The sequence below is a fragment of the Thalassophryne amazonica genome, chromosome 5, assembly GCF_902500255.1.
Source record: "Thalassophryne amazonica chromosome 5, fThaAma1.1, whole genome shotgun sequence".
In the NCBI taxonomy this organism is placed as follows: Eukaryota; Metazoa; Chordata; class Actinopteri; order Batrachoidiformes; family Batrachoididae; genus Thalassophryne; species Thalassophryne amazonica.
Window position 1 is genome coordinate 20,243,091 of NC_047107.1, and position 23,635 is coordinate 20,266,725.

Below are 23,635 nucleotides of genomic sequence, written 5' to 3' on the forward strand. Positions count from 1 at the left end.
AACCCATGAATGAATTTAGTTTAGGCACAAATGAGTTTGCTGTGACCTGCAATGGTCTTTCCATTGAATCTCTGTGATATTTAAGTTGGTTATATGTAGTTTTAGTGAAAACCCCTATTTGCTAAATTTATTGGTTGTGATCAAACCAAAGTACATTTTATTTTACAACTCATATTTCATAAAGACTGTGACTAAAGAAACCTAGTGAAATGGTTACCCATTGTTACATGGGAGATTTTATATGCACAATGAATTTAATTTAATAAATTAATTTGCGTATATATATATATATATATATATATATATATATATATATATATATATATATATATATATATATATATATTCATTTTGAGGAATTTCATATCAATTAGAGTGAACTTGTTCACAGGGATTGCACTGGTCATCACTTATTTTGAGTCATGAGTTGTGAGAGTGAAGAAATCTATGATTTCATGCCAAGGTCATGAATATCAACCATGTAGTTTACACATCCTGGTTGAAACTACAATACCAGTCATGGTCACCACTATGAAACATGTCAGCTTTCTTGAATTTTCAATGACCGAATGGCAATTCTCAAAAGTTACAACTACATATGGTATTGAATTTGGTCATCAGTATTGTATATCTATCACTGATAACATAATCAATCTGAAAATGGGTATTGCAATGGATCAGGAGGTCTGGGCGGCTTTGCTGGAGCTGCTGCCCCCGCGACCCGACTCCGGATAAAGCGGAAGAAAATGGATGGATGGATGGATGGTATTGCAATGGGGGAAATATTGAAAATCCATGATGGTGCAATATCTAAATAGTTCTGGTATTCCTTTGGCTATAAGTACATCAAAGTGTGTTTTTTAATCAAAAAATTCATAATTGCAATGATTTTTATTTTCGTTAACGTGCTCCACTGGTGTACATGCATCTATCTGCTGTTTCATATCAGACAGTTGATTTGTTTTGTACAGTTTGATGCAAAATGATGAAAACTTAAACTCCCTTATTGAGCTGAGGTTCTTTGATTACATTTCCAAGTCTCATGTTCATTCCGACCATGTTCTACACCACGTCTCCTTGCAGATATCGGCCCGGTATCCATCACCACTGACCCCAGAAAGTTCCAACAGGACCTACAAGAGTTGTTTGTTCAGGTTAGCACCAGAAAATGATTCCATCAGATTGAAAGTAGCATATTGTTTCACTCGGATATGCTTTGAGTTGTTAAATCTTTACATATAGTATCATTTTAACACATTTAATCCACCAGTTCAACTGTCCCTCAAAGGATTATTACAGAATAATCTAGCTGGTGAATTTTAGGTACTTGTGCTGTGTTCTCACCCAGGGTGGAGGTGACTGTCCTGAGATGAGCATTGGAGCCATAAAAAAAGCTTTGGAGGTCTCTCTGCCTGGATCCTTCATCTACGTTTTTACTGACGCCAGGGCCAAAGACTACCGCCTCAAAAGAGACGTTCTGCAACTGGTGCAGCTCCGTCAGTCACAGGTACTTTCCTGCAGGGTTTTGCAGAATCATTCAGTCAATGCGCCAGTGTCTGACATCACCTGCATGATGGACGTTGGTTGTTTCAGTCTTTTTTGGGGGGATTTGAGTGTGTACTTTTTACTCTCAAACACCGTGACAAGTCTGCAATTGTGCTTCACACAAAGTCCTACATCTGTTCATCAGTTTATGTTCCGTACAGTATGAGACAGTTTAATGAATAAATGAAATGAATAAATTAAGTAACTATTCTACTGACCCAGGGAAAACATACATAGCCTACAACATGACTCAGATGTGCACCTCTTATCACATTTATTAATTCATTTATTGTTTGTTTTTTTCCAATATCCGATCCAGTAATTTTGACAAATATTGGACAGATATGATCCAGTATATTGGATATGTGCACCCCAAACAAGAGCAATCAGAGATTTTGTTGTGAAAGTGTTGTGACACGGACACACAACAGGGGGCGTTAATGAACGGACAATGGATAAGCCAAAAAGTAACAATTTAATGTGAATCGCACAACGAAGTACAGACAAAAACAATATGGTGGAATGTCAATTATACACAAGGTGACGTGTGGGCAGGCTCGAAGATAGAAGACGTCTGGCGAGAGAAGAGCCGGATCCCACACAGCTTCCACCACCAACGGACCTGAAGAACACCGGAGCCGCCAAGCCCTACGCCCCAGGTGGCCACTGTCTTCAGCAGTCAGACCCGGTACTGCTGGCAGAGAACAGAAACAGTATTGATGAGTGTGAGTTCGCACACTCAGTAATCCCACAGTCTGTGTTCTTTAAGGAGGGAGCACCTCCACCTCCAATCACACACTCGTGCAGCTCCTGTTTAACCACTTATCTGGTTTGGGGTGTGAGGCGAAGCCGTCGCAGTCCACACCAAACACCAATCCCACAGATAAGGACACACCACAGGAAAACGGCTGCAAAGAAGTTCAGATTATTACTTAGTGGAAGTCAGCAGAGAAGTTACCTGAATGGTAGTTGATTTCTCGGCGGGGAGGTGGAGTTGCAGTCCGGCCTTTATGGTGGTGGTGATGAGTAGTGGATGAGTGACAGCTGGTACGGATGATGGGTGACAGCTGTCACTCCCGGTGGCTCCGACGCCCTCTCGTGCTTGAAGCCCGCACTTCAAGCAGGGCGCCATCTTGTGGTGGTGGGCCAGCAGTACCTCCTCTTCAGCGGCCCACACAACAGGACCCCCCTCCTCAACGGGCGCCTCCTGGCGCCCGACCAGGCTTGTCCGGGTGACGGGTGTAGAAGTCGACCAGGAGGGCCGGGTCCAGGATGAAGCTCCTCTTCACCCAGAAGCGCTCTTCGGGGCCATAACCCTCCCAGTCCACCAGATACTGGAACCCCTGGCCCTTTCGACGGACGTCCAGGAGCCGGCGTACCGTCCACGCGGGCTCCCCGTCGATGATCCGGGCATGAGGCGGCGCTGGTCCCGGGGCACACAGTGGTGAGGTATGGCAGGGCTTGAGTCTCGACACATGAAAAACGGGGTGTATCCGCAGTGAAGCTGGCAGCTTCAGCTTCACTGCGGCCGGACTGAGGACTTTGAGTATGGGAAACGGTCCAATGTACCTGTCCTTCAGCTTTTGGGATTCCACCTGCAGGGGGATGTCCTTTGTGGATAGCCAGACCTCCTGCCCGGGCTGGTATGCAGGGAACGGGGAACGCCGGCGGTCTGCATAGGCCTTAGCCCTCGTCCGGGCTCTGAGCAGGGCAGAGCGGGCGGTACGCCACAACCGACGGCACTTCCTCAGATGGGCCTGGACCGAGGGCACCCCGACCTCTCCCTCCATTAGCGGAAACAATGGGGGCTGGTACCCCAAACACACCTCAAACGGGGAGAGGCCGGTGGCAGATGAAACTTGGCTATTATGAGCGTACTCGATCCAGGCCAGATGGTCACTCCAGGCCGTCGGGTGTGCGGAGGTCACGCAGTGGAGGGCCTGCTCCAGTTCCTGGTTCGTCCGCTCTGCCTGCCCATTCGTCTGGGGTGGTACCCAGACGAGAGACTGACGGTCCCCAGTTCCCTGCAGAAACTCCTCCAGACTTGGGAGGAGAACTGAGGACCACGATCCGAGACAATGTCCGATGGAATCACATGCAGATGCACGACATGGTGGACCAGGAGGTCTGCAGTCTCCTGGGCTGTCGGGAGCTTCAGGAGGGCCACAAAGTGGGCCGCCTTGGAGAACCGGTCCACTATCGTGAGGATGGTGGTCATGCCCTGGGATGGTGGGAGGCCCGTGACAAAGTCCAGGCCGATGTGAGACCAGGGGCGATGAGGCACGGGCAGAGGCTGGAGGAGGCCTTGGGCCTTGTGGTGGTCGGCTTTGCCCCTGGCACAGGTGGTGCAGGCCTGGACATACTCCCAGACGTCGGCTTCCATAGACGCCCACCAGAAGCGCTGCCGGACCACTGCCACGGTCCTTCGCACCCCTGGATGACAGGAGAGCTTGGAACTGTAACAGAAGTCAAGGACTGCAGCCCTGGCCTCTGGTGGGACGTACAATTTGTCCTTCGGACCTGTCCCCGGGTCCGGGCTCTGTGTCAGGGCCTCCCGGACGGTCTTCTCCACGTCCCAGGTGAGGGTGGCCACGACAGTGGACTCGGGGATGATGGTTTCAGGGGGGTCTGACAGCTCGGTCTTGACGTCCTCTTCGTGCACCTGGGACAGGGTGTCAGATTGTTGGTTTTTCGTCCCGGGGCGGTAGGTGATCCGGAAGTCAAAACGCCCGAAGAACAGCGACCAGCGGGCTTGCCTGGGGTTCAGACGCCTGGCGGTCCGAAGGTTCCGATGGTCCGTGAAAACTGTAAATGGTACTGATGCTCCCTCCAACAGGTGTCTCCACTCCTCAAGAGCCTCCTTCACCGCAAGAAGTTCCCGATTGCCGATGTCATAGTTCCTTTCAGCCGGGGTCAACCTGCGGGAAAAGTAGGCACATGGATGGAGAACCTTGTTGGACTCCCCGCTCTGGGATAGCACGGCTCCTATCCCTGAGTCAGAGGCGTCCACTTCAACTACAAACTGGCGATTGGGATCGGGCTGCACCAGAACCGGTGCAGTCGAGAACCGACGTTTCAACTCCCTAAACGCGGCTTTGCACCGATCCGACCAGGTGAAGGGGACCTTAGTGGAGGTCAGGGCTGTCAGGGGGCTAACTACCTGACTGTAGCCCTTGATGAACCTCCGGTAGAAATTTGCAAAACCGAGGAACTGTTGCAGTTTCCTACGGTTTGTTGGTTGGGGCCAATCTCTCACCGCCGCAACCTTGGCCGGATCAGGGGCGACGGAGTTGGAGGAGATTATGAACCCCAGGAAGGACAAAGAAGTGCGGTGGAACTCGCACTTCTCGCCCTTCACAAACAGTCGGTTCTCCAACAACCACTGTAGGACCTGACGTACATGCTTGACATGGGTCTCAGGATCCGGAGAAAAGATGAGTATATCGTCTAGATATACGAAGACAAACCGATGCAGGAAGTCCCGCAAGACGTCATTAACCAACGCTTGGAACGTCGCGGGCGCATTGGTGAGGCCGAATGGCATGACCAGGTACTCAAAGTGACCTAATGGGGTGTTAAATGCCGTCTTCCACTCGTCTCCCTCCCGGATCCGAACCAGGTGATAAGCATTCCTAAGATCCAATTTTGTGAAAACTTGGGCTCCATGCAAGGGCGTGAACACTGAATCCAACAGAGGTAGCGGGTATCGGTTGCGAACCGTGATCTCGTTCAGCCCTCTGTGATCAATGCATGGACGGAGTCCGCCGTCCTTCTTGCCCACAAAAAAGAAACCAGCACCCATTGGGGAGGTGGAGTTCCGGATCAACCCGGCAGCTAACGAGTCCCGGATGTAGGTCTCCATTGATTCGCGTTCCGGACGTGAGAGGTTGTACAGCCTGCTGGACGGGTACTCAGCACCCGGTATCAAATCAATGGCACAATCGTACGGACGGTGTGGGGGCAGTGTGAGTGCCAGATCCATGCTGAAGACGTCAGCAAGGTCATGGTACTCGGCTGGCACCGCCGCCAGATTGGGGGGGACTAATGCCTCCTCCTTAGCTGTCACACCGGGTGGAACCGAGGATCCTAAACACTCCCGGTGGCAGGTTTCGCTCCACTGAACCACAACCCCAGACGGCCAATCAATCCGGGGATTGTGTTTTAACACCCATGGAAAACCCAAATTCACTCGGGAGGTAGAAGGTGTTACATAAAACACAATCTCCTCCCTGTGATTCCCAGACACCACCAATGTCACTGGCTGTGTCTGGTGTGTGATTAGTGGAAGAAGGGTGCCATCTAGTGCCCGCACTGACAATGGTGATGGTAAGGCCACTAGAGGGAGCCCAACCTCCTTTGCCCATCTGCTATCCAGCAGATTCCCCTCCGACCAGTGCTGGGGCATGAAGGGTTAGATCCCCACTCAGGATCGTGACTGGGATTCGTGCAGATCTTCGGGGTTCCCCCGCGTGGGTGTTGTGACCCACCCTCTAAGGACGAGTGTTGCTGTTTTGACCGTTTGGGGCATTCTCTCTGTGTGTGCTCGGTTGAGCTGCAGAGAAAACACTCTCCACGGATCAGCCTCCTTTGTCTCTGATCTGATCGCTTTTTGGCCCTGCTCGTTTCCATAGCAACGTCAGCAGGGGGAGCTGTCGTCACGTGAAGAGCCCTGGCTGTGGAGCGTGGGGAAGTCGGCTCCCTTTCGGACCCGGGAGGAAGAGGGACGGCTTGTGCCTGACCACGCCCTTCGTCTCGCTCCCGTCGGTGTTCTGTTAATCAGTTGTCTAACCGTATAACCAGGTTGATAAGCCCATCTAAATCCCGCGGCTCGTCCTTCGCCACCAGGTGCTCCTTAAGGACCAGAGACAGTCCGTTTATAAAGGCGGCGCGGAGCGCAACAGCATTCCAGCCGGCTCGCGCTGCCGCGATGCGGAAGTCGACTGCATACTTCGCTGCGCTCCGACGCTCCTGCCGTATCGACAGCAACACACTTGAAGCGGTCTCGCCTCTATGAGGGTGGTCGAACACCTGTCGGAACTCCCTCACAAACTCAGTGTAAATTGTTAGGAGCCGTGAATTCTGCTCCCAGAGCACCGTAGCCCAGGCACGTGCCTCTCCTCGAAGCAGATTTATAACGTAAGTCACCCGGCTAGCGTCTGACGTGTACATGACGGGACGCTGTGAAAAGACGAGCGAGCACTGCATCAAGAAGTCCACGCACGTCTCCACACAGCCTCCGTATGGCTCCGGAGGGCTTATGTATGCTTCAGGGGAAGGTGGGGGGGGTTCGTTGAACGACCAGTGAAATGTCTGTCTCTGGCATTCGGTCAGCAGGAGGAGGTGCTGCAGCCGTGCGCTGAGCATGCGCTTCTCCCTGGGCAGTGAGAGCCTCCATCCTACGATTGAGAACACTGCTCTGCTCGGTGACTAAGTCCAACCGAGCAGTAAAAGCGGTTAAGATGTGCTGCAGCTCACCTAACACGCCTCCTGCTGGCGCCTGTGCACCTCGCTCTTCCATTGGCTGTTCAAGTGATGGTTGACGCCCCTCGGGATCCATGACGCTGGCCGAGAAATCCTGTTGTGAAAGTGTCATGACACGGACCCACAACAGGGGGCGTTAATGAACGGACAATGGATAAGCCAAAAAGTAACAATTTAATGTTGTGAATCGCACAACGAAGTACAGACAAAAACAATGTGGTGGAATGTCAATTATACACAAGGTGACGTGTGGGCAGGCTCGAAGATAGAAGACGTCTGGCGAGAGAAGAGCCGGATCCCACACAGCTTCCTGTGGACCTGAAGAACACTGGAGCCGCCAAGCCCTGCGCCCAGGTGGCCACTGTCTTCAGCAGTCAGACATCCTTGGTGGATGTAATAACAATGAAAAAAGGCATTGGAGCGAACAAGTGTACTTACACATCATGAATGTCTTTTTCTATCTATAGTGATGATGTGTTAGTGATATCATCTCATCATGATGATATTTTTGACAACTTTGAGCTCGAAATTTGACCAAGCTGCTTCAAAAGTTGATTATCTAAAGATGCTCCTATAAGGAATTTTCTTGCAAAGTTTGGGGAAACTCATTTCTGCTCAATGGTTTTTTAAGGTTATTTTGTACACAGGTACACACATGAGCGATGACAATAACTGTCACTAGTACTGATTTGCAGGGTAAATGAATGTCTCCAGATGCTGACTGGTCAGGTCTGGAAGTGGATTCAGGTTGGATACTGGATAGAAATCACTAGTAGACAACAGGTCCACTCCAATCTATTAAAAGTAGCCACCTACACTTTCCAGCTGCTGGGGTCCTCAACCCTGAGGCACCTACATTTTGGATCATGCCCAGAGAAACATACTTTTCATCTTAGACTGCCTAATTGACCACTGGTTGGAGACAAAATCATACCAGCAGGAATTCAATTCAGTTTTATTTATACAAGTTCAAATCGCAACAACACTGCCTCAAGGCACCTCACATGAGTAAGGTCTAACCTTACCAACCCACCTGAGCAAGGGCACAGATGACAGTGGTAAGGAACTCCTCCCTCTGGTGATAATGAGGAAGAAACCTCAAGCAGACATGCACTCTCCATACAGAAAGGCCACAGACGGGAATCAAACCCATGACTTTCTCACTGTGAGGCAACAGTGCTAACCACTAAACCACTGTGCTGCCAGTCAGCTGGAAATAACTGCACCTAACACCCCGTTTGCACTGAGTCCACAACTGAGTTGTGATCAAAAAATGCCCTCTGCTTACCGTCACTCTCACTGACTCCCACTGGGGTTGCAGGGTGGTCACAATGGGGTCTCCATGGTTGGAAAAAAGATCCCTCTTGGTCACCATCACTCTCCATCATGCCCCATCAGTTTCCAACAGGTGTGCGAGTGTATTGAACTGTTTAAAACACTCATACAATTTGGGCGACCAGTTAACAGATACATGGGTCTCTTAATCGGTCTTGATAAACTTGCACATGTCTCAACTCACTCTGAACCTGATCCTCTGGGTCATAATAAACTCTAAATTGACTCTGCATGGGGTTGCATCACTGATTGTGGATATTAACATATTTTTCACTCGTACAATTCAGTCACTATACAAGCTTGGTGTAAACGCAAATAACAGATCACAACAAAGACCAGCCAAGACTTGTGAGAGTTGACCAAATGTCATGATCTTGTAGGTCTTATATAGGGCTCAGTCCGGTGTAAACAGGGCATCAGGGATTAATTCACCAGTAGTAATTTAAGAGGGAAGCATAGAGAATACTAAGGTAGTTGCCGGCAGCTAACCCTGTGCTTCACTAACAGACCCAGAATTTAGATGTAGTGAGGCTGAGACCTGTTCCATTGTTAATAACATGAATTAAAAGGAGAGGAAACATACCCGAGGATCCTCTGAAGACATATTGGACCAAAAACATCCAGTCAACACTTTTGATCACTGGTTAGCATCCAAGACTCACAACCATACAGTAAGACAGGAAGCACCAGGACTCTAAAGACTTGGGCCTTGTTCTCCTGCAGAAGTATTTGCAATAACAAACATCTCTGTCCATTGATCCCATGACTCCATCAGACTGTCCCAGGTGTCTCTCCATCTCAAAGGGCCAAAGACTCCAAGACATGAAATGTCACTGTTGAGATAAGTGAATGCCTTCAGCACTTTCACCGTACCCAGAAACACTTCCAATGGCCGAGTCCAGGAAGTCATTGGAAGCATGTATTTTAGTCTTGATTCAGGACAATCGCAAACCCAAACACTCCAGTTTCTCATTCAGCTTTTGTGTCGCAATCAGGGTATCCATTGATTCCACAAAGATCACAACATCAGTTAAGGTCAGTAAACCTTTCTCCTGATACACATCTGCTCAAACCATTTCCCACAAACAGACAGACCTCAGTGACAACCCGCTGCGTGAAGGCACAGAGGGAGGTTTTGAAAGGTATAACACAGACATCTGCAGAAAATGCACAGTTACGTTGTGTTCATTTATCTGTTTGGCTACGATTAATTCATTTGGCGCTCTACCTTTGCAGCCACTCATCACACCCAAACAAATCTGGTGTATGGCCTGGGAAAGGCAAGGGAAAGTGTTACTGTAAATCATTCCAACATTTAATTTGCTCATGCAGTTTTTATTACATCTGTGAAGGATGTAATAAAATCATTGGTGTTTATTTATTTATTTGTCTGTCTCTGTCTGTTAGCAGGATTACATCAAAACTACTGCACAGATTTTGCCAACATTTTTACCACAGATATATAATAGGCCATGGAAGAACTCCTTAAATTTTGGAAGTGATCCGGATCTGAATCCGGATTCTGGATCAAGTTTCACTTCATATAGGTTTTGAAGGATTACTGTTAGCAGGATTACATCAAACATACTGCACGGATTTTGATGACATTTTCATCACAGATACATATTAGGCCATGGAAGACGCCATAAAATTTTTGAGGTGATCTCGTTCTGAATCCAGATTCTGAATCACGTTTCACTTTATTTAGGCTTTGAAGGATTACATCAAAACTACTTCATGGATTTTCATCAGGTTTTCACCATGGATACATATTAGGTAATGGAAGACTCCATTAAACGTTGGAGGTGATCTGGATCCGAATCAAAATTCTGGATCAAGATTTCACTTTATATAGGCTTTGAAGATTTCAAAAGATTCTTACCGTATTTGCACCAGAGATAGATGTTAGGGCATGAAAGACGCAACAGAATTTTGGCGGTGAACAGGAACCGCCTTGGCGGACATCAGAAATCTTTGGTTGCTCTTGTTTGGAGTGCACATATCCAATATTTTGGACCATATCTGTCCAATATTTGTCAAAATTACTGGATTGGATTAAAAAAAAAAAAAAAAGACACAACAAATAAATAAATTAATAAAATGTGATAAGAACTGCACATTTGAGTCATGTTGTAGTGTATGTATGTTTTGCACCACAGACAGATATTAGGGCATGGAAGACACAACTGAATTTTGAAGGTGATCTGGATCCAGATTCTGATCAAGATTTCCCTTCATATAGGTTGTAGGACTTCTTCAAAACTACTTCACTCATTCTCACCAAATTTCTGCCACAGATAGATGTTAGGGCATGGAAGACTCCACTGAATTTTGGAGGTGATCTGGATCCGGATTGGCAGATGTCAGAAATCTCTGATTGCTCTTGTTATTTATTTTTTATGGGCTTAGTGAGTTTCAAGGTATGAGTCAACACTCTACTGAGTATGCTTCTAGTTTTTAACTCACTACTTCTGACATAAATCTGCAGCACAAGTATATGGTGGTATGTGCCACATGGTTTTTATTATCTAACTGCATTACACTGCTCCCCCCCTTACAACCCCAACTTCAAAAATAGACAAACGTCTGCCCTAGAGCCGGGGGTATTTTCTTGTAAACCGATCTTTCAGCGCAGTCTGATGTGAGTCACTGCTGCTTCTGAGTTGATGCATCGCAGCCTTTCACGCTGCTGCTCCGTCAACTTTAGAGGAATTTCATTAGATCCAGTTGACAGAATATTGTTCTCCTACATTCATCTATATTTAACCTTTCATGAAAGAGTTCTTTGTTTGATTAGCATTAAATTTAAATGCTGCATTCTGTCACATCAAGACTAACGTTGCTCTATGATGTCATGCACTATGTTCCAATGATGCTTGGCGAAGCCGTACTTAATTAATGTTGGTAATGATAATGTCACGCCGCAGCCGAATAAACAAGTGGTGGTCTTCTTGTCCAGGTGGTGTTTGTGCTGACTGGCGACTGCGGGGACCGCTCTCAGCCCGGATACAGAGCCTACGAGGAGATTGCCGCCACCTCCTCTGGACAGATCTTTCACCTGGACAAGCAGCAGGTCAATGAGGTGAGAGCTGGTCACTGCACCAAACCTTCTTCAACGCTGGCCATAAATGTAGAAACAAACAAACAAACTTTACATCTCCTAAAGTAGAACAATAAATCCAGTTTGACACATGATCACAGCTTTCAAAAATGACTCCAAAGCCTCCACAAAATTCCCTTCTCATGTGACACAGACGTTAACACACCAGCGACCGCACAAATTTGAGGAAAATCGTTCACATCCACTGAGGAGAACGTGCCACGAAAGCCACAACAGACTGTGACACAGCTTTAATTGGGATGCGATTCTGGATTGCACGAGTCATGTACCAGTCAGATTAAAAATATAAATAAATGACGTGAGCGCTGTAGTTTCCATCTCTGCATGCTTTTCTGGATGTTGTGCCATATCTCAAGAACTATTGGTCATATTTTTTAGTGTTGATGTCAAATTATTCACAACCCCAAATCAGAAAAACCTGGTTCAGTATGGATAATAAATACACTTAAAATAAAATACATGTACTTTATTACATGTACTTAGACTTCTATGTCATTGCAGACTGTACAAACCCAATATATTTCATCTTTAGTGTGGTCATCTTTATTTTGTTTCTTAATATGCATCCATTCTTGCATGTATTTATTTGTTGCATTGGGAGGACACCTCTCAGCACCACAGTGGACCCTGTGGTGCCGAGAGGTGTCATATTGCTCTTTGTTGGAGATGACCTTTGGATGGACCAGGATGCAGTTTTTGCATCATACCCATGAGGGACTTGTTTGTGGTACAGTGTCTTGCTCAAGGATGCATGAAGAGGAGGAGGAGTCGTGGCAATCCCTCGGTGGTGAGGAAGACTGCCTCTTGATCAATTCCTGGATGCGGAGGTGACTGAATAGGCCCAGTCTTGACCTGCACTGTTTCTGACAGATGCTATATGTGGTTGCTGCGGGAAGCGTCTGCCGGTCAGGATCTTCCTCTTTCTCCTCTTCTCTTCTGTGAAGGAAGCCCTTGTAGCTTTATTTCTGTATTTCTGCCCTCTGGACCATTTTCTTTTGTTCTGCTGGGAGTAGAAGATCTGCTTGGGAAGCTGGCTATCATCCTTTCTAATGACATGACCCACCCACCAAAGCTGGTTCTTGATATTGGAGCACTCTATGTTCTTGAGCTTGGCTTCAGGCAGGATGCTGATGTTGGGATGGTTGTCTTCCCACCTGATGCAGATCCTCAGGCAATGTTGATGGAATTGCCTGAGGGTTTTCAGGTGCTGGTGGTAGGTGGTCTAGGTCTCAGATCTGTACAGTAGGGTTGGCTTGACAACAGCTTTGAAAATGAGGATTTTCATCTTGTGTCGAAAGTCTGTTGTTAAAAATACAGGTGCGAAGCCAGCGGAAGGTAGTTCTACCAGAAGACTCAACCGCTGAAAGAAAAGGAATTAATTATACAACTTGTTATAATGTACACTGTTCGTTTTGGCTTTGGCCCCTGTCACAGCTGTGGGATGAGCAGAGTGTCACTTGAATCCTGCCGATGAAGGAGGCAGCGGGGGTGGGGGGTGGGGGGGGGCAGATCCCATCTCCTGCGACAGACAGGAGATGGGACAGTGGTGGTAGGGTGGTTGAGGGAGCATTAGGCAGCAACTTCCTTCTGTTTGCAGTTGCCACAAACAGAAGGAAGTGAGTAAAACAAAGAGCTTTTAATGCTGAACCGTGCACCGCATTGGTTCCCAGTGATGTTAATTTGAAGCAGATGTTTAAGATTAAAGTGTGCGGCTGGATTCAATTAGTTGATCCTGAAAGGATCTGATTTGGATTAGATTTGATTCAACTTTGTTGTCATTGTGCAGAGTACAGGTACAGGGCCAATGAAGTGCAGTTGGCATATAACCAGAAGTGCAAAAAAAGCATTAAATACCAAGTGTAGTCAAGTTGGGAGTGAAGTAGCCAAATAGGAGATGGATACTATAGAGATGGGTATGTACAGTAATGTATAAATAAATTACTACAGTGACATACAAATATCGACTGAACCCGGGAGAGGTCACTTAAAGTGATATTTTTTTCTGCCCATGATCATTTGTGCACACGTTTTCCTTTAACTGAGCCCTCGAATTAATAAAATATGCTGTCAAATTAATAAAACGTGCGCACGTTTTCCTGACCGTGATAATTCGTGTGCACATTTTCCTTTAATTGGGCCCTCGAATTAATAAAACAAGCGCACGTTTTCCTTTAATTGAGCCCTCAAATTAATAACACGAGCGCACTTTTTCCTTTAATTGAGCCGTCAAATTAATAAAACAAGCGCATGTTTTCCTTTTGTTCAAAATGAACTCCATAATATGACCTAAATTGTCATATTCACTACGGGGAGATGCTTCGCCCTCAGCATCCTTTTTAATGTGCTTAAACTCCAGATGATGCCTTGCTGGGTAGCTAGAGTTCTGTGTATGTCCTTGTGTGCCCAAACCATGATATACCCTGACCATGATCCATTTCTAATGAGGCAATGTATTACACTGTAAAATGTGCACTCAATATTGTCTTGGCACATAAATGTTGGCTATTAGTCAACAAACCAGGAAACAAATTGTGGCCACGTTTAAGTAGATCGTGCCCTTGTTTACTCAAATGATGTTAAAACGTGTGCACAGTATAATAAAACGAGCACATAATATAATAAAACGAGTGCACAATATAATAAAACTTGCACACTATATAATAAAATGAGCACACAATATAATAAAACGAGCGCACAATATAATAAAACGTTCACACAATATAATAAAACATGCGCACAATATTATAAATGAGCATGCGATATAATAAAACGTGCACACAATATAATGAAACGAGCACATAATATAATAAAACAAGTGCACAATATAATAAAACGTGCAAACTATATAATAAAATGAGCACATAATATAATAAAACGAGCGCACAGTATAATAAAACGTTCACACAATATAATAAAACATGCGCACAATATTATAAAATGAGCACACAATATAATAAAACGTGCACACAATATAATGAAACGAGCACATAATATAATAAAACGAGTGCACAATATAATAAAACTTGCACACTATATAATAAAATGAGCACACAATATAATAAAACGAGCGCACAATATAATAAAACGTTCACACAATATAATAAAACATGCGCACAATATTATAAAATGAGCACGCGATATAATAAAACGTGCACACAATATAATGAAACGAGCACATAATATAATAAAACAAGTGCACAATATAATAAAACGTGCAAACTATATAATAAAATGAGCACATAATATAATAAAACGAGCGCACAGTATAATAAAACGTTCACACAATATAATAAAACATGCGCACAATATTATAAAATGAGCACACAATATAATAAAACGTGCACAATATAAGAAAATGAGCACACAATATAATAAAACGTGCGCACATTCTCTCCACATGCAAAACAATTTGCGATGACACTTCCAGGGCTCCGTAAATATCAGTACACACAATAGTGTATGAATAGATATGTACAGTTGTGCTCAAACGCTTACATGCTACTGTTCTTAATACTGTGTATTGCTCACATTAGTATGTAAACTTTTGATCAGGGTCATTTGGGTATTTTCTGTTGTCATTATGATTTTAAAAGAGTAAACACAGTTGTTTGACAATAAATGGCTTCACCCAACCACTAACCATGAATGAAAAAAAAGGTTTTTGTGTTACTATTCATATTCTCTGAAAAATGGCCAAAAAAAATGTAAACGTTTGAGCACAGCTGTATACAAGCGCACAGATGATTGTAGAGAGGTAATTAAAGAATAAATAAAGTATATATGCACGGTGCACCCAGAAAGTATTCACAGCGCTTCACTTTTTCCACATTTTGTTATGTTACAGCCTTATTCTGAAATGGATGAAATTAATTTTTCCTCTCAAAATTCTATTCACCACACCCCATAATAACAACGTGAATTTTTTTTAATTATTTATTTAATTTTTGTAAATTTATTTTAAAAAAATCCCTAAGTATTCACACCCATTGCTCAATACTTTGTTGATGCACCTTTGGCAGCAACTACAGCATCAAGTCTTGAATATGATGGCACAACCTTGGCACACCTATTTTGGGTTATTTCTCTTAGCAGCACCTCTCAAGCTCCATCAGATTGGATGGGGAGTGTCGGTGCACAGCCATTTTCAGGTCTCTCCAGAGATGTTCAATCAGATTCAAGTATGGCTGGGCCACTCAAGGACATTCACAGAGTTGCCCTGAAGCCACTCCTTTGATATCCTGGCTGTGTGCTTAAGGTCATTGTCCTGCTGAAAGATGAACTGTTGCCTCAGTCTGAGGTCAAGAGCACTCTGGAGCAGGTTTTCATCCAGGATGTCTCTGTACATTGCTGCATTAATCTTTCCCTCCATCCTGACTAGTCTCCCAGTTCCTGCTACTGAAAAACATTGCCACAGCATGATGCGCCACCACCATGCTTCACGATAGAGATGGTGCCTGGTTTCCTACAAACATGATGCCTGGCATTCACCCCAAAGAGTTCAGTCTTTGTCTCATGAGACCAGAGAATTTTGTTTCTCATGGTCTGAGAGTCCTTCGGGTGCCTTTTGGCAAACTCCAGGTGGGCTGCCATGTGGCTTTTACTAAGGAGTAGCTTCCGTCTGGCCACTTTACCATACAGGCCTGATTGGTGGATTGTTGCAGAGGTGGTTGTCCATCTGGAAGGTTCTCCACTCTACACAGAGGAATGCTGGAGCTCTGACAGCATGACCATCAAGTTCTTGGTCACCTCCCTGACTAAGGCCCTTCTCCCCTAATCGTTCAATTTAGAGGGACGTCCAGCTCTAGGAAGAGGCTTGGTGGATCAGAACCTCTTCCTTCTACGGATGATGGAGGCCACTGTGCTCATTGGGACCTTCAAAGCAGCAGAAATGTTTCTGTGCCCTTCCCCAGTATTGTGCCTTGAGACAAGCCTGTCTCAGAGGTCTACAGACAATTCCTTGGACTTCATGCTTGGTTTGTGCTCTGACATGTACTATAAACTGTGGGACCTGATATGCAGACAGGTGTGTGCCTTTCTAGATCATGTCAAGTTAACTGAATGTACCCCAGGTGGACTCCAGTGAAGCTGCAGAAACATCTTAAGGAAGATCAGTGGAAACAGGATGCAGCTGAGCTCAATTTTTGTCACTGGCCTCCAACAGTCTCTTTGGTCTAACAAAGATCATGTTTAAACTGTTGTTTCATGTCTTCCATCTTTATCCTGAGACTTTGTGCTGTTTGCTGGAGCAAAGCATCCTTTTTGGCATTTGTATGTTTTCTTTTTTTTTTTTTTTAGCCTCCTTAAAGCTCCTGACCTCTTCATAGGTCTCTTATAATCTCTGTGTCCTGTGGGCCTTCTCTACTTCAGCCAGCTCACAGTGGAGGTTTCTCTTCCTGATGTACAGCAGAAGCATCCTGTACATCACCAACAAGGAGGCAATGTTCACTGTCTTCTGTGGAAAACTGAAAAAGCCAAAATAATTTATGGTTATCATGCCAAAAACCTGCTCTGGGTCCTAACTACTGACTGCCTAAATGGACAACAGGTCCATCCTCACTTCCTGAAAGTAGACTACTATCTGCTGCAGTCAGGTAATATGTGGGCATTTCCTTAGCCTTGTCCAGTTATTTAGGTCCTCATCACTGAGGAACCTGCATGCAAGCTCAGGCTCATCTGAGGACAGACAAAATTATAGATTTGATATCAGCCAATAGTTTTTCAATACATTAGGGTCAAGATTAGGTTTCTTAAATCATGGTTTAATCACTCCAGATTTGAAACATTTAGGAACAGATCCAGAAGTTAAAGAAAGCTTAATAATTTCCAGCACAGTTGGCCCAAGAGTGGGCCACAGGTACTTAAACATTTTTGTTGGTATAGGATCAAATAGATAGCTGTGCTTTTTGTAGACGATACGAGTTTTGTCGACATGCTTAGAGAGATACTCTCAAATTCTGTAAATCTAGGTAATACCTCAGTAATGGCGCCCACCTCAAATGTAGGGTGTAGTGCGCTGGGCTAAGGCATGCTGGGATATGTTTAACCTAATGTGTTCTATTTTCTTCTCAAAGTAATCCTGGAAAACCTTTGCTGTAAAAGGAGAGCAAACTACAGGTGGTCTGGGGTGTCGGATTGGGGGGGTAAAGGGTACTGTGTACCCAGGGCCCAGAGCCTGGGGGAGCCCACAAAAACTGGCATTAAATACATTTTTGTGCTGCATATTAATGTCCATATAATTCATGTTGTAAAAGAATATAATTAGAAGGAATGTATAAATGTTGCAAAGCATAATTCTGCTCTAACAATAATATTGAAAGATCTCTGAGGGCTCTTCCCACCCTGCACAGTTGTGCAATGGTTTAGTCCAGGCGCACAGGCGGCACTCTGCCACACACACACACACACATCCCAAACGGGATCTGACAGAAAGAGGAGGTGTCGATTTAATCGATTATTAAAATAGTTGTCAACTAATTTAGTCATCAATTAGTTGTTAAATAACTTTGTTTTACCGCAATATAAATCAACTGTTTCTGTAGCGCAGCTTTGCTTTGAACCTTGAACCAATCGAAGCAGTGATTTGCAGATCAAAGCAGTGCTTCGATCTAGTGCTTTGTTGATTCAGTGTTTTAGTTCACTTAATCTTAATTTTTCCCCACTAAAACCCCAAAGAGCACATGTCTGTGAGTAATATTTATCTTTTTATGTTAATCTGACTTGTTATGGTCTTCTGAAACAGTTGATAGATGTATTTAGGTAACTTAAAAACGGGACTGATGCTAATGCGTTAGCATGTCTATGGCGTTTTCAATGTTGAAGTTAACATTAAGCTGTTGCTGTCAGCACATTTGTTTTCTGTATAATAATTCATGGCTCAGTAAAATAGTCAAATGTATTACAAATTGTAATATTTTATTCATTTATTTTTATTTATATATCATTAATAATAATAGCAACAACAACAATAGTAATAATAACTAATAATGCCACAATACAGTTTTAGAGAAACCGACAAAAAGAATCTGATAAAACAAAACAGAAAAGATTAAACCAACTAACAATGAACATAAATAAATGTTTCCTGTGAACACCTAGTGACTCTTAATCCTCCACAATGACAATTTGTTTCGGTCAAACCACATCTAAGTTCTGTTTTTACACAATAAAAAATAAAATGCAGTAAACTGCACATTTGTGTCTTTTTTCATGAAAATATCTTATTAAATATAACATATTACACTTTAGTCAGGCCTTTAAAATAGTTTTGTGGACTCTTGCTGTAATATGTTGTCAGTGGTTGAGATAGTTGCTGTAGGCATCTAAAAATGCCCATAATGGGGTGAAACCTGATAGAAATCTCTTTGTGGTGTGTCGGTCACGTATGCATGTGCAAAATAAAACAAAACACTACTCGAGGTATGTTTTTGACAACAATATAACATAACTTTGTTACAAGCTCAAACCTTGATGTTGCGTGATAAAGGCCTTTTAGTAATAACTCACTTAAAGAAATAATGGCAAAACACATGTAAGTAAAAAAAACAAAACGATTAATCAAAAAAATAATCGACTGATGAACTGATCAGTAAAATAATCGTTAGTTGCAGCCCCAGTGTTTGGGCTAAAATAAAATATGTCTTTCCTAAAAAATCAAAGTCCGGATTTCAAAAAAGAAGAGAAAAAAAGGACAGGGAAAGAAAACTAAATGAGGGAAAGCAGCTGCTAACCAAATTCTTTGAAAAGAGAGGTGAGCTTGAAAGCTAGCTAAATTGCACCATTAATGGTCCCCCAGACCCCCCAACTCAATATTGCTCCCCCAACTTTAAAAAGGGTTCGGACTCCCAGGTTTGATCTAAGGTATACATGATTTAGACCTGGTTTGACTACACATTAGAAATTTCGTGTTTGCGTTAACAAAAAAGAACATAACGGTGTGTGTGTGTGTGTGTGTGTGGGGGGGGGGGGGGTCTTCAATATGGCTAGTACCTAGGGCCCAGAATTTGGTGCTACGCCACTGTTGTGTTGAACAAGAACTTTGAATTATGCTTGTTTTTGTTGATCAAATCAAAGTAATAATTAAAAGTAAAAAACTAATAATAAGTAATTATTAGTAAGTAATTGTTAAACTAGTCAATAAGTAAAAAAAAACCTCTTCCATCTTTAAGTCTCCGAAGCAGAAGCTCTTAGAGATAACGTCAACACTCTCACTTCATACAGGCATGCTGCTCAAGGCTGAGTGGAGGAAATTATTAAAATCCTGGGCCTGTATCCACGAAGCTGCCTCAGGCTAAAAATAGGTCCACATCACATTATTCTAAGAAAAATCTTTGAATTCCTCAAATTCTTCGATATTTCTTAGAATTTGTCCGCAAAGCACCTTAGGCCTTAAGAGAGCTCCTAAGGTGCCAAACTGGCACCTAGCAGAGAAGATGGTGGAAAAATAGAGAGGAAGCAGAGATATTCTCCATATGTAGGATGACAGTGAGTCGGTAACATGCTACCGGCTTGATCTATGTAATTAGTTTTTGTTAATTTACTGTCTCATTGTATTTATAAATTTTTTTAGATTGTTTTTATCATACACACACTGTTATTATTATTATTATTATTATTATTATTATTATGATTATTATTATTATTAATATTGTTAATATTGTTATTATCTGTATTATTCATATTGTTATTATCTTTGATTATTACTTCTATTTTTGTCATTTGATTTTAAATGGACCACAATGGGAATAAGTTTTTTTCACTTTCTTGTGTCATGCATGTATTTTTTAACATATTTGCAATTATATTATCTACACTGAAAAAAGAGAATGTTTGAACCAACTTAAAAAAGTGTTACAATTTGTAAAAACCTGAATGAATTAAGTTGTTTGAACTTAAGTTTGTAAGTTAGAGTTGATTTAACTTTCAAACTTAAGTTCAAACAACTTAATTCATTCAGGTTTTTTACAAATTGTAACACTTTTTTAAGTTGGTTCAAACATTCTCTTTTTTCAGTGTACTCACAATGAACATACTAAATAAACACACACACGCAAGCATGCACACTTTTAATATATGGATATTCGGCATGTGAATGAGGTGCGTTCAAACATTTTCAAGCTGTGTAACAATTCATTTAATTTTGATGAGGTTCATCATCATAACACTGAGTTATCCTCACGATTACACATCCTAATACAGTTCAGGTTAAATGATCGGTTGATTTCACTGTCCCTTCATGACTAGGAGGGCGGAGCACATTTGTTTTTAAATTCTCCTCCCCTTTCCGTGACAACCAATCACAGCTCTTAGAGGACTCTGTCATACCTAGCAACAGGGTCAACCCCGCCTCCTCACAAAGATAGGAGTTTCTGTCTCCTCCTTGCTCAGACATGCACTCAGACACCTAGTGCCTCAGTCTTGGGCTAAGATTCCTTGCCTGGAAATTTTAAGCTAAGTTAGGAGCTCTTTGAGAGGACTTTGAGTTGCTTCGTGGATACGCACCCTGGACCTCAGTCTTGATGAATCACAGAACTGCCCATACTGTGTCCTTAGTCAGGTTCTCCACTGGTACAACCAAGATCAAAAGGAGAAAACCCCGGCTTTAGAACATAAAAGTCCCATATATTTGTGACATACTCCCACTAAGCCAGCTGTCTGTTTACTTTCTGAAGCCGGGAGTTTCCACCTCTGACCAGGACATCAATTAATTCCGCAAAGATCACATTATCATCAGCAAAGCCGAAGTCAGTGAACTTTTCCTCACTGACAAAAGCAACCAGGTCACTTGACTCCACAATGATACCCAACACTCAGTCCATCCAAGTACTGAAGATCAGAATTAAGAGAAGACAGAAAATCTCCACTCTGCACAGCACCTACAGAACCTGGGTATAGGCTGGCTGCAATGTCCAGCAAAGCAGCCTATAACCTGACTGCAAGTTACTGAGCAGCAAGCAGATCAAACCCAGTGAGTTCTGTTGCCCCAGACAGCACTGCCTCTTCAAGATCCACACAACAGTAGGGGAAGGTGGATGTTTCCACTCACATGAGCCACCTCAGATTAGGACCTGGGGTGACATTTCATCACCGCAACTGACTTTTTGTCTTTTAGCATTAATTACCAATACAGGAACACAAATATAAAGAAGAATCAAGAAATTAAATGAGGAAAAGTTGCTTTTTTTTTTTTTTTTGGTTTTCAAGTTCAATAATGGATGACTTGTGGTTATGTTTGAGTAACACATGACGTATGGTCACTTTCAAGTGATGAAGTCTCATGTTTATTTCAGGTGACAGAGTACTCATGGTTTTGTTCAGGTGAAAGAGAATTCACATTTATGTTTACAACTCCAATTCCAGTGAAGTTGTGTAAAATGTAAATAAAAACAGAATACAATGATTTGCAAATCCTCTTCAATCTATATTTAATTGAGTACACCACAAAGACAAGATATTTAATGTTCAAACTGATAAACTTTATTGTTTTTGTGCAAATATTTGCTCATTTTGAAATGGATGCCTGCAAAAAAGCTGGGACAGTGGTATGTTTACCACTGTGTTACATCACCTTTTCCTTCTAACAACACTCAGTAAGCGTTTGGGAACTGAGGACACTAATTGTTGAAGCTTTGTAGGTGGAATTCTTTCCCATTCTTGCTTGATGTACGACTTCAGTTGTTCAACAGACCGGGGTCTCTGTTGTTGTATTTTGTGCTTCATAATGTGCCACACATTTTCAATGGGTGACAGGTCTGGACTGCAGGCAGGCCAGTCTGGCACCTGCACTCTTTTACTACAAAGTCACACTGTTATAACACATGCAGAATGTGGCTTGGCATTGTCTTGCTGAACTAAACAGTGATGTCCCTGAAAAAGATGTTGCTTGGATGGCAGCATGTCCATCCATCCATCCATCCATCCATCCATCCATCCATCCATCCATCCATCCATCCATCCATCCATCCATCCATCCATCCATCCATCCATCCATCCATCCATCCATCCATTTTCTTCCGCTTCATCTGCGGTCGGGCCGCGGGGGCAGCGGCTCAAACAAAGCCGCCCAGACCTCCCGATCCGCACACACCTCCCCCAGCTCCTCCGGGGGAACCCCGAGGCGTTTCCAAGCCAGCTGAGAGAAGTAGTCCCTCCAGCGTGTCCTGGGTCTTCCCCAGGGCCTCCTCCTGATGGGTCGTGCCCGGAACACCTCTCCAGCGAGGCATCCAGGGGGCATCCGGAAAAGATGCCCGAGCCACCTCAGCTGGCTCTTTTCAACATGGAGGAGCAGCAGCTTGACTCCAAGCTCCTCCCGAGTGACCGAGCTCCTCACCCTATCTCTAAGGGAGCACCCAGCCACCCTGCGGAGGAAACTCATCTCGGCCGCTTGTACTCGCGATCTTGTTCTTTCGGTCATGAGCCAAATCTCATGACCATAGGTGAGGGTCGGAATGTAGGTCAATCGGTAAATCGAGAGCTTTGCCCCCCTGCTCAGCTCTCTCTTCACCACGACGGTCCGATCCAGCGACCGTATCACTGCTGATGCTGCACCGATCCGTCTATCGATCTCACGCTCCATCCGTCCCTCACTTGTGAACAAGACCCTGAGATGCTTAACTCCTTCACTTGAGGCAAGGACACTCCACTGACCTGAAGAGGGCAAGGCACCTTTTTCCAGTCGAGAACCATGGCCTCGGATTTGGAGGTGCTGATTTTCATCCCGGACGCTTCACACTCGGTTGTAAACCACCCCAGTGCATGCTGAAGGTCCTGATTTGACGAAGCCAACAGAACCACATCGTCCGCAAACAGCAGAGACGAGATTCTGTGGTTCCCAAACCGGACCCCCTCCACACCCTGGCTGCGCCTAGAAATTCTGTCCATAAATGTAATGAACAGAACTGCAGCATGTGTTGCTCCAAAACCTGGATGTACCTTTCAGCATTGATGGTGCCATCACAGATATGTAAGTTGCCCATGCCATGGGCACTAACACACCCCATACCATTACAGATGCTGGGTTTTGAACTTTGCGCTGGTAACAATGTGGATGGTCTTTTTCCTCTTTTGTCCAGAGGACACGACGTCCATGATTTCCAAATGCAATTTGAAATGTGGACTCATCAGACCACAGCACACTTTTCCACTTTGTGTCAGTCC

General features: G+C 44.0%; 1 protein-coding gene across 1 annotated transcript in view; it reads left to right on the forward strand.

Moving 5' to 3' along the window:
• Positions 1-23,635, forward strand: part of hmcn2 (hemicentin 2) — a 356,871-nt gene that overhangs the window by 28,120 nt on the left and 305,116 nt on the right. Inside the window, 3 exon segments of the mRNA XM_034169771.1 lie at positions 1,084-1,154; positions 1,349-1,507; positions 11,321-11,443. Coding sequence (XP_034025662.1) covers positions 1,084-1,154; positions 1,349-1,507; positions 11,321-11,443 — 353 coding nt within the window.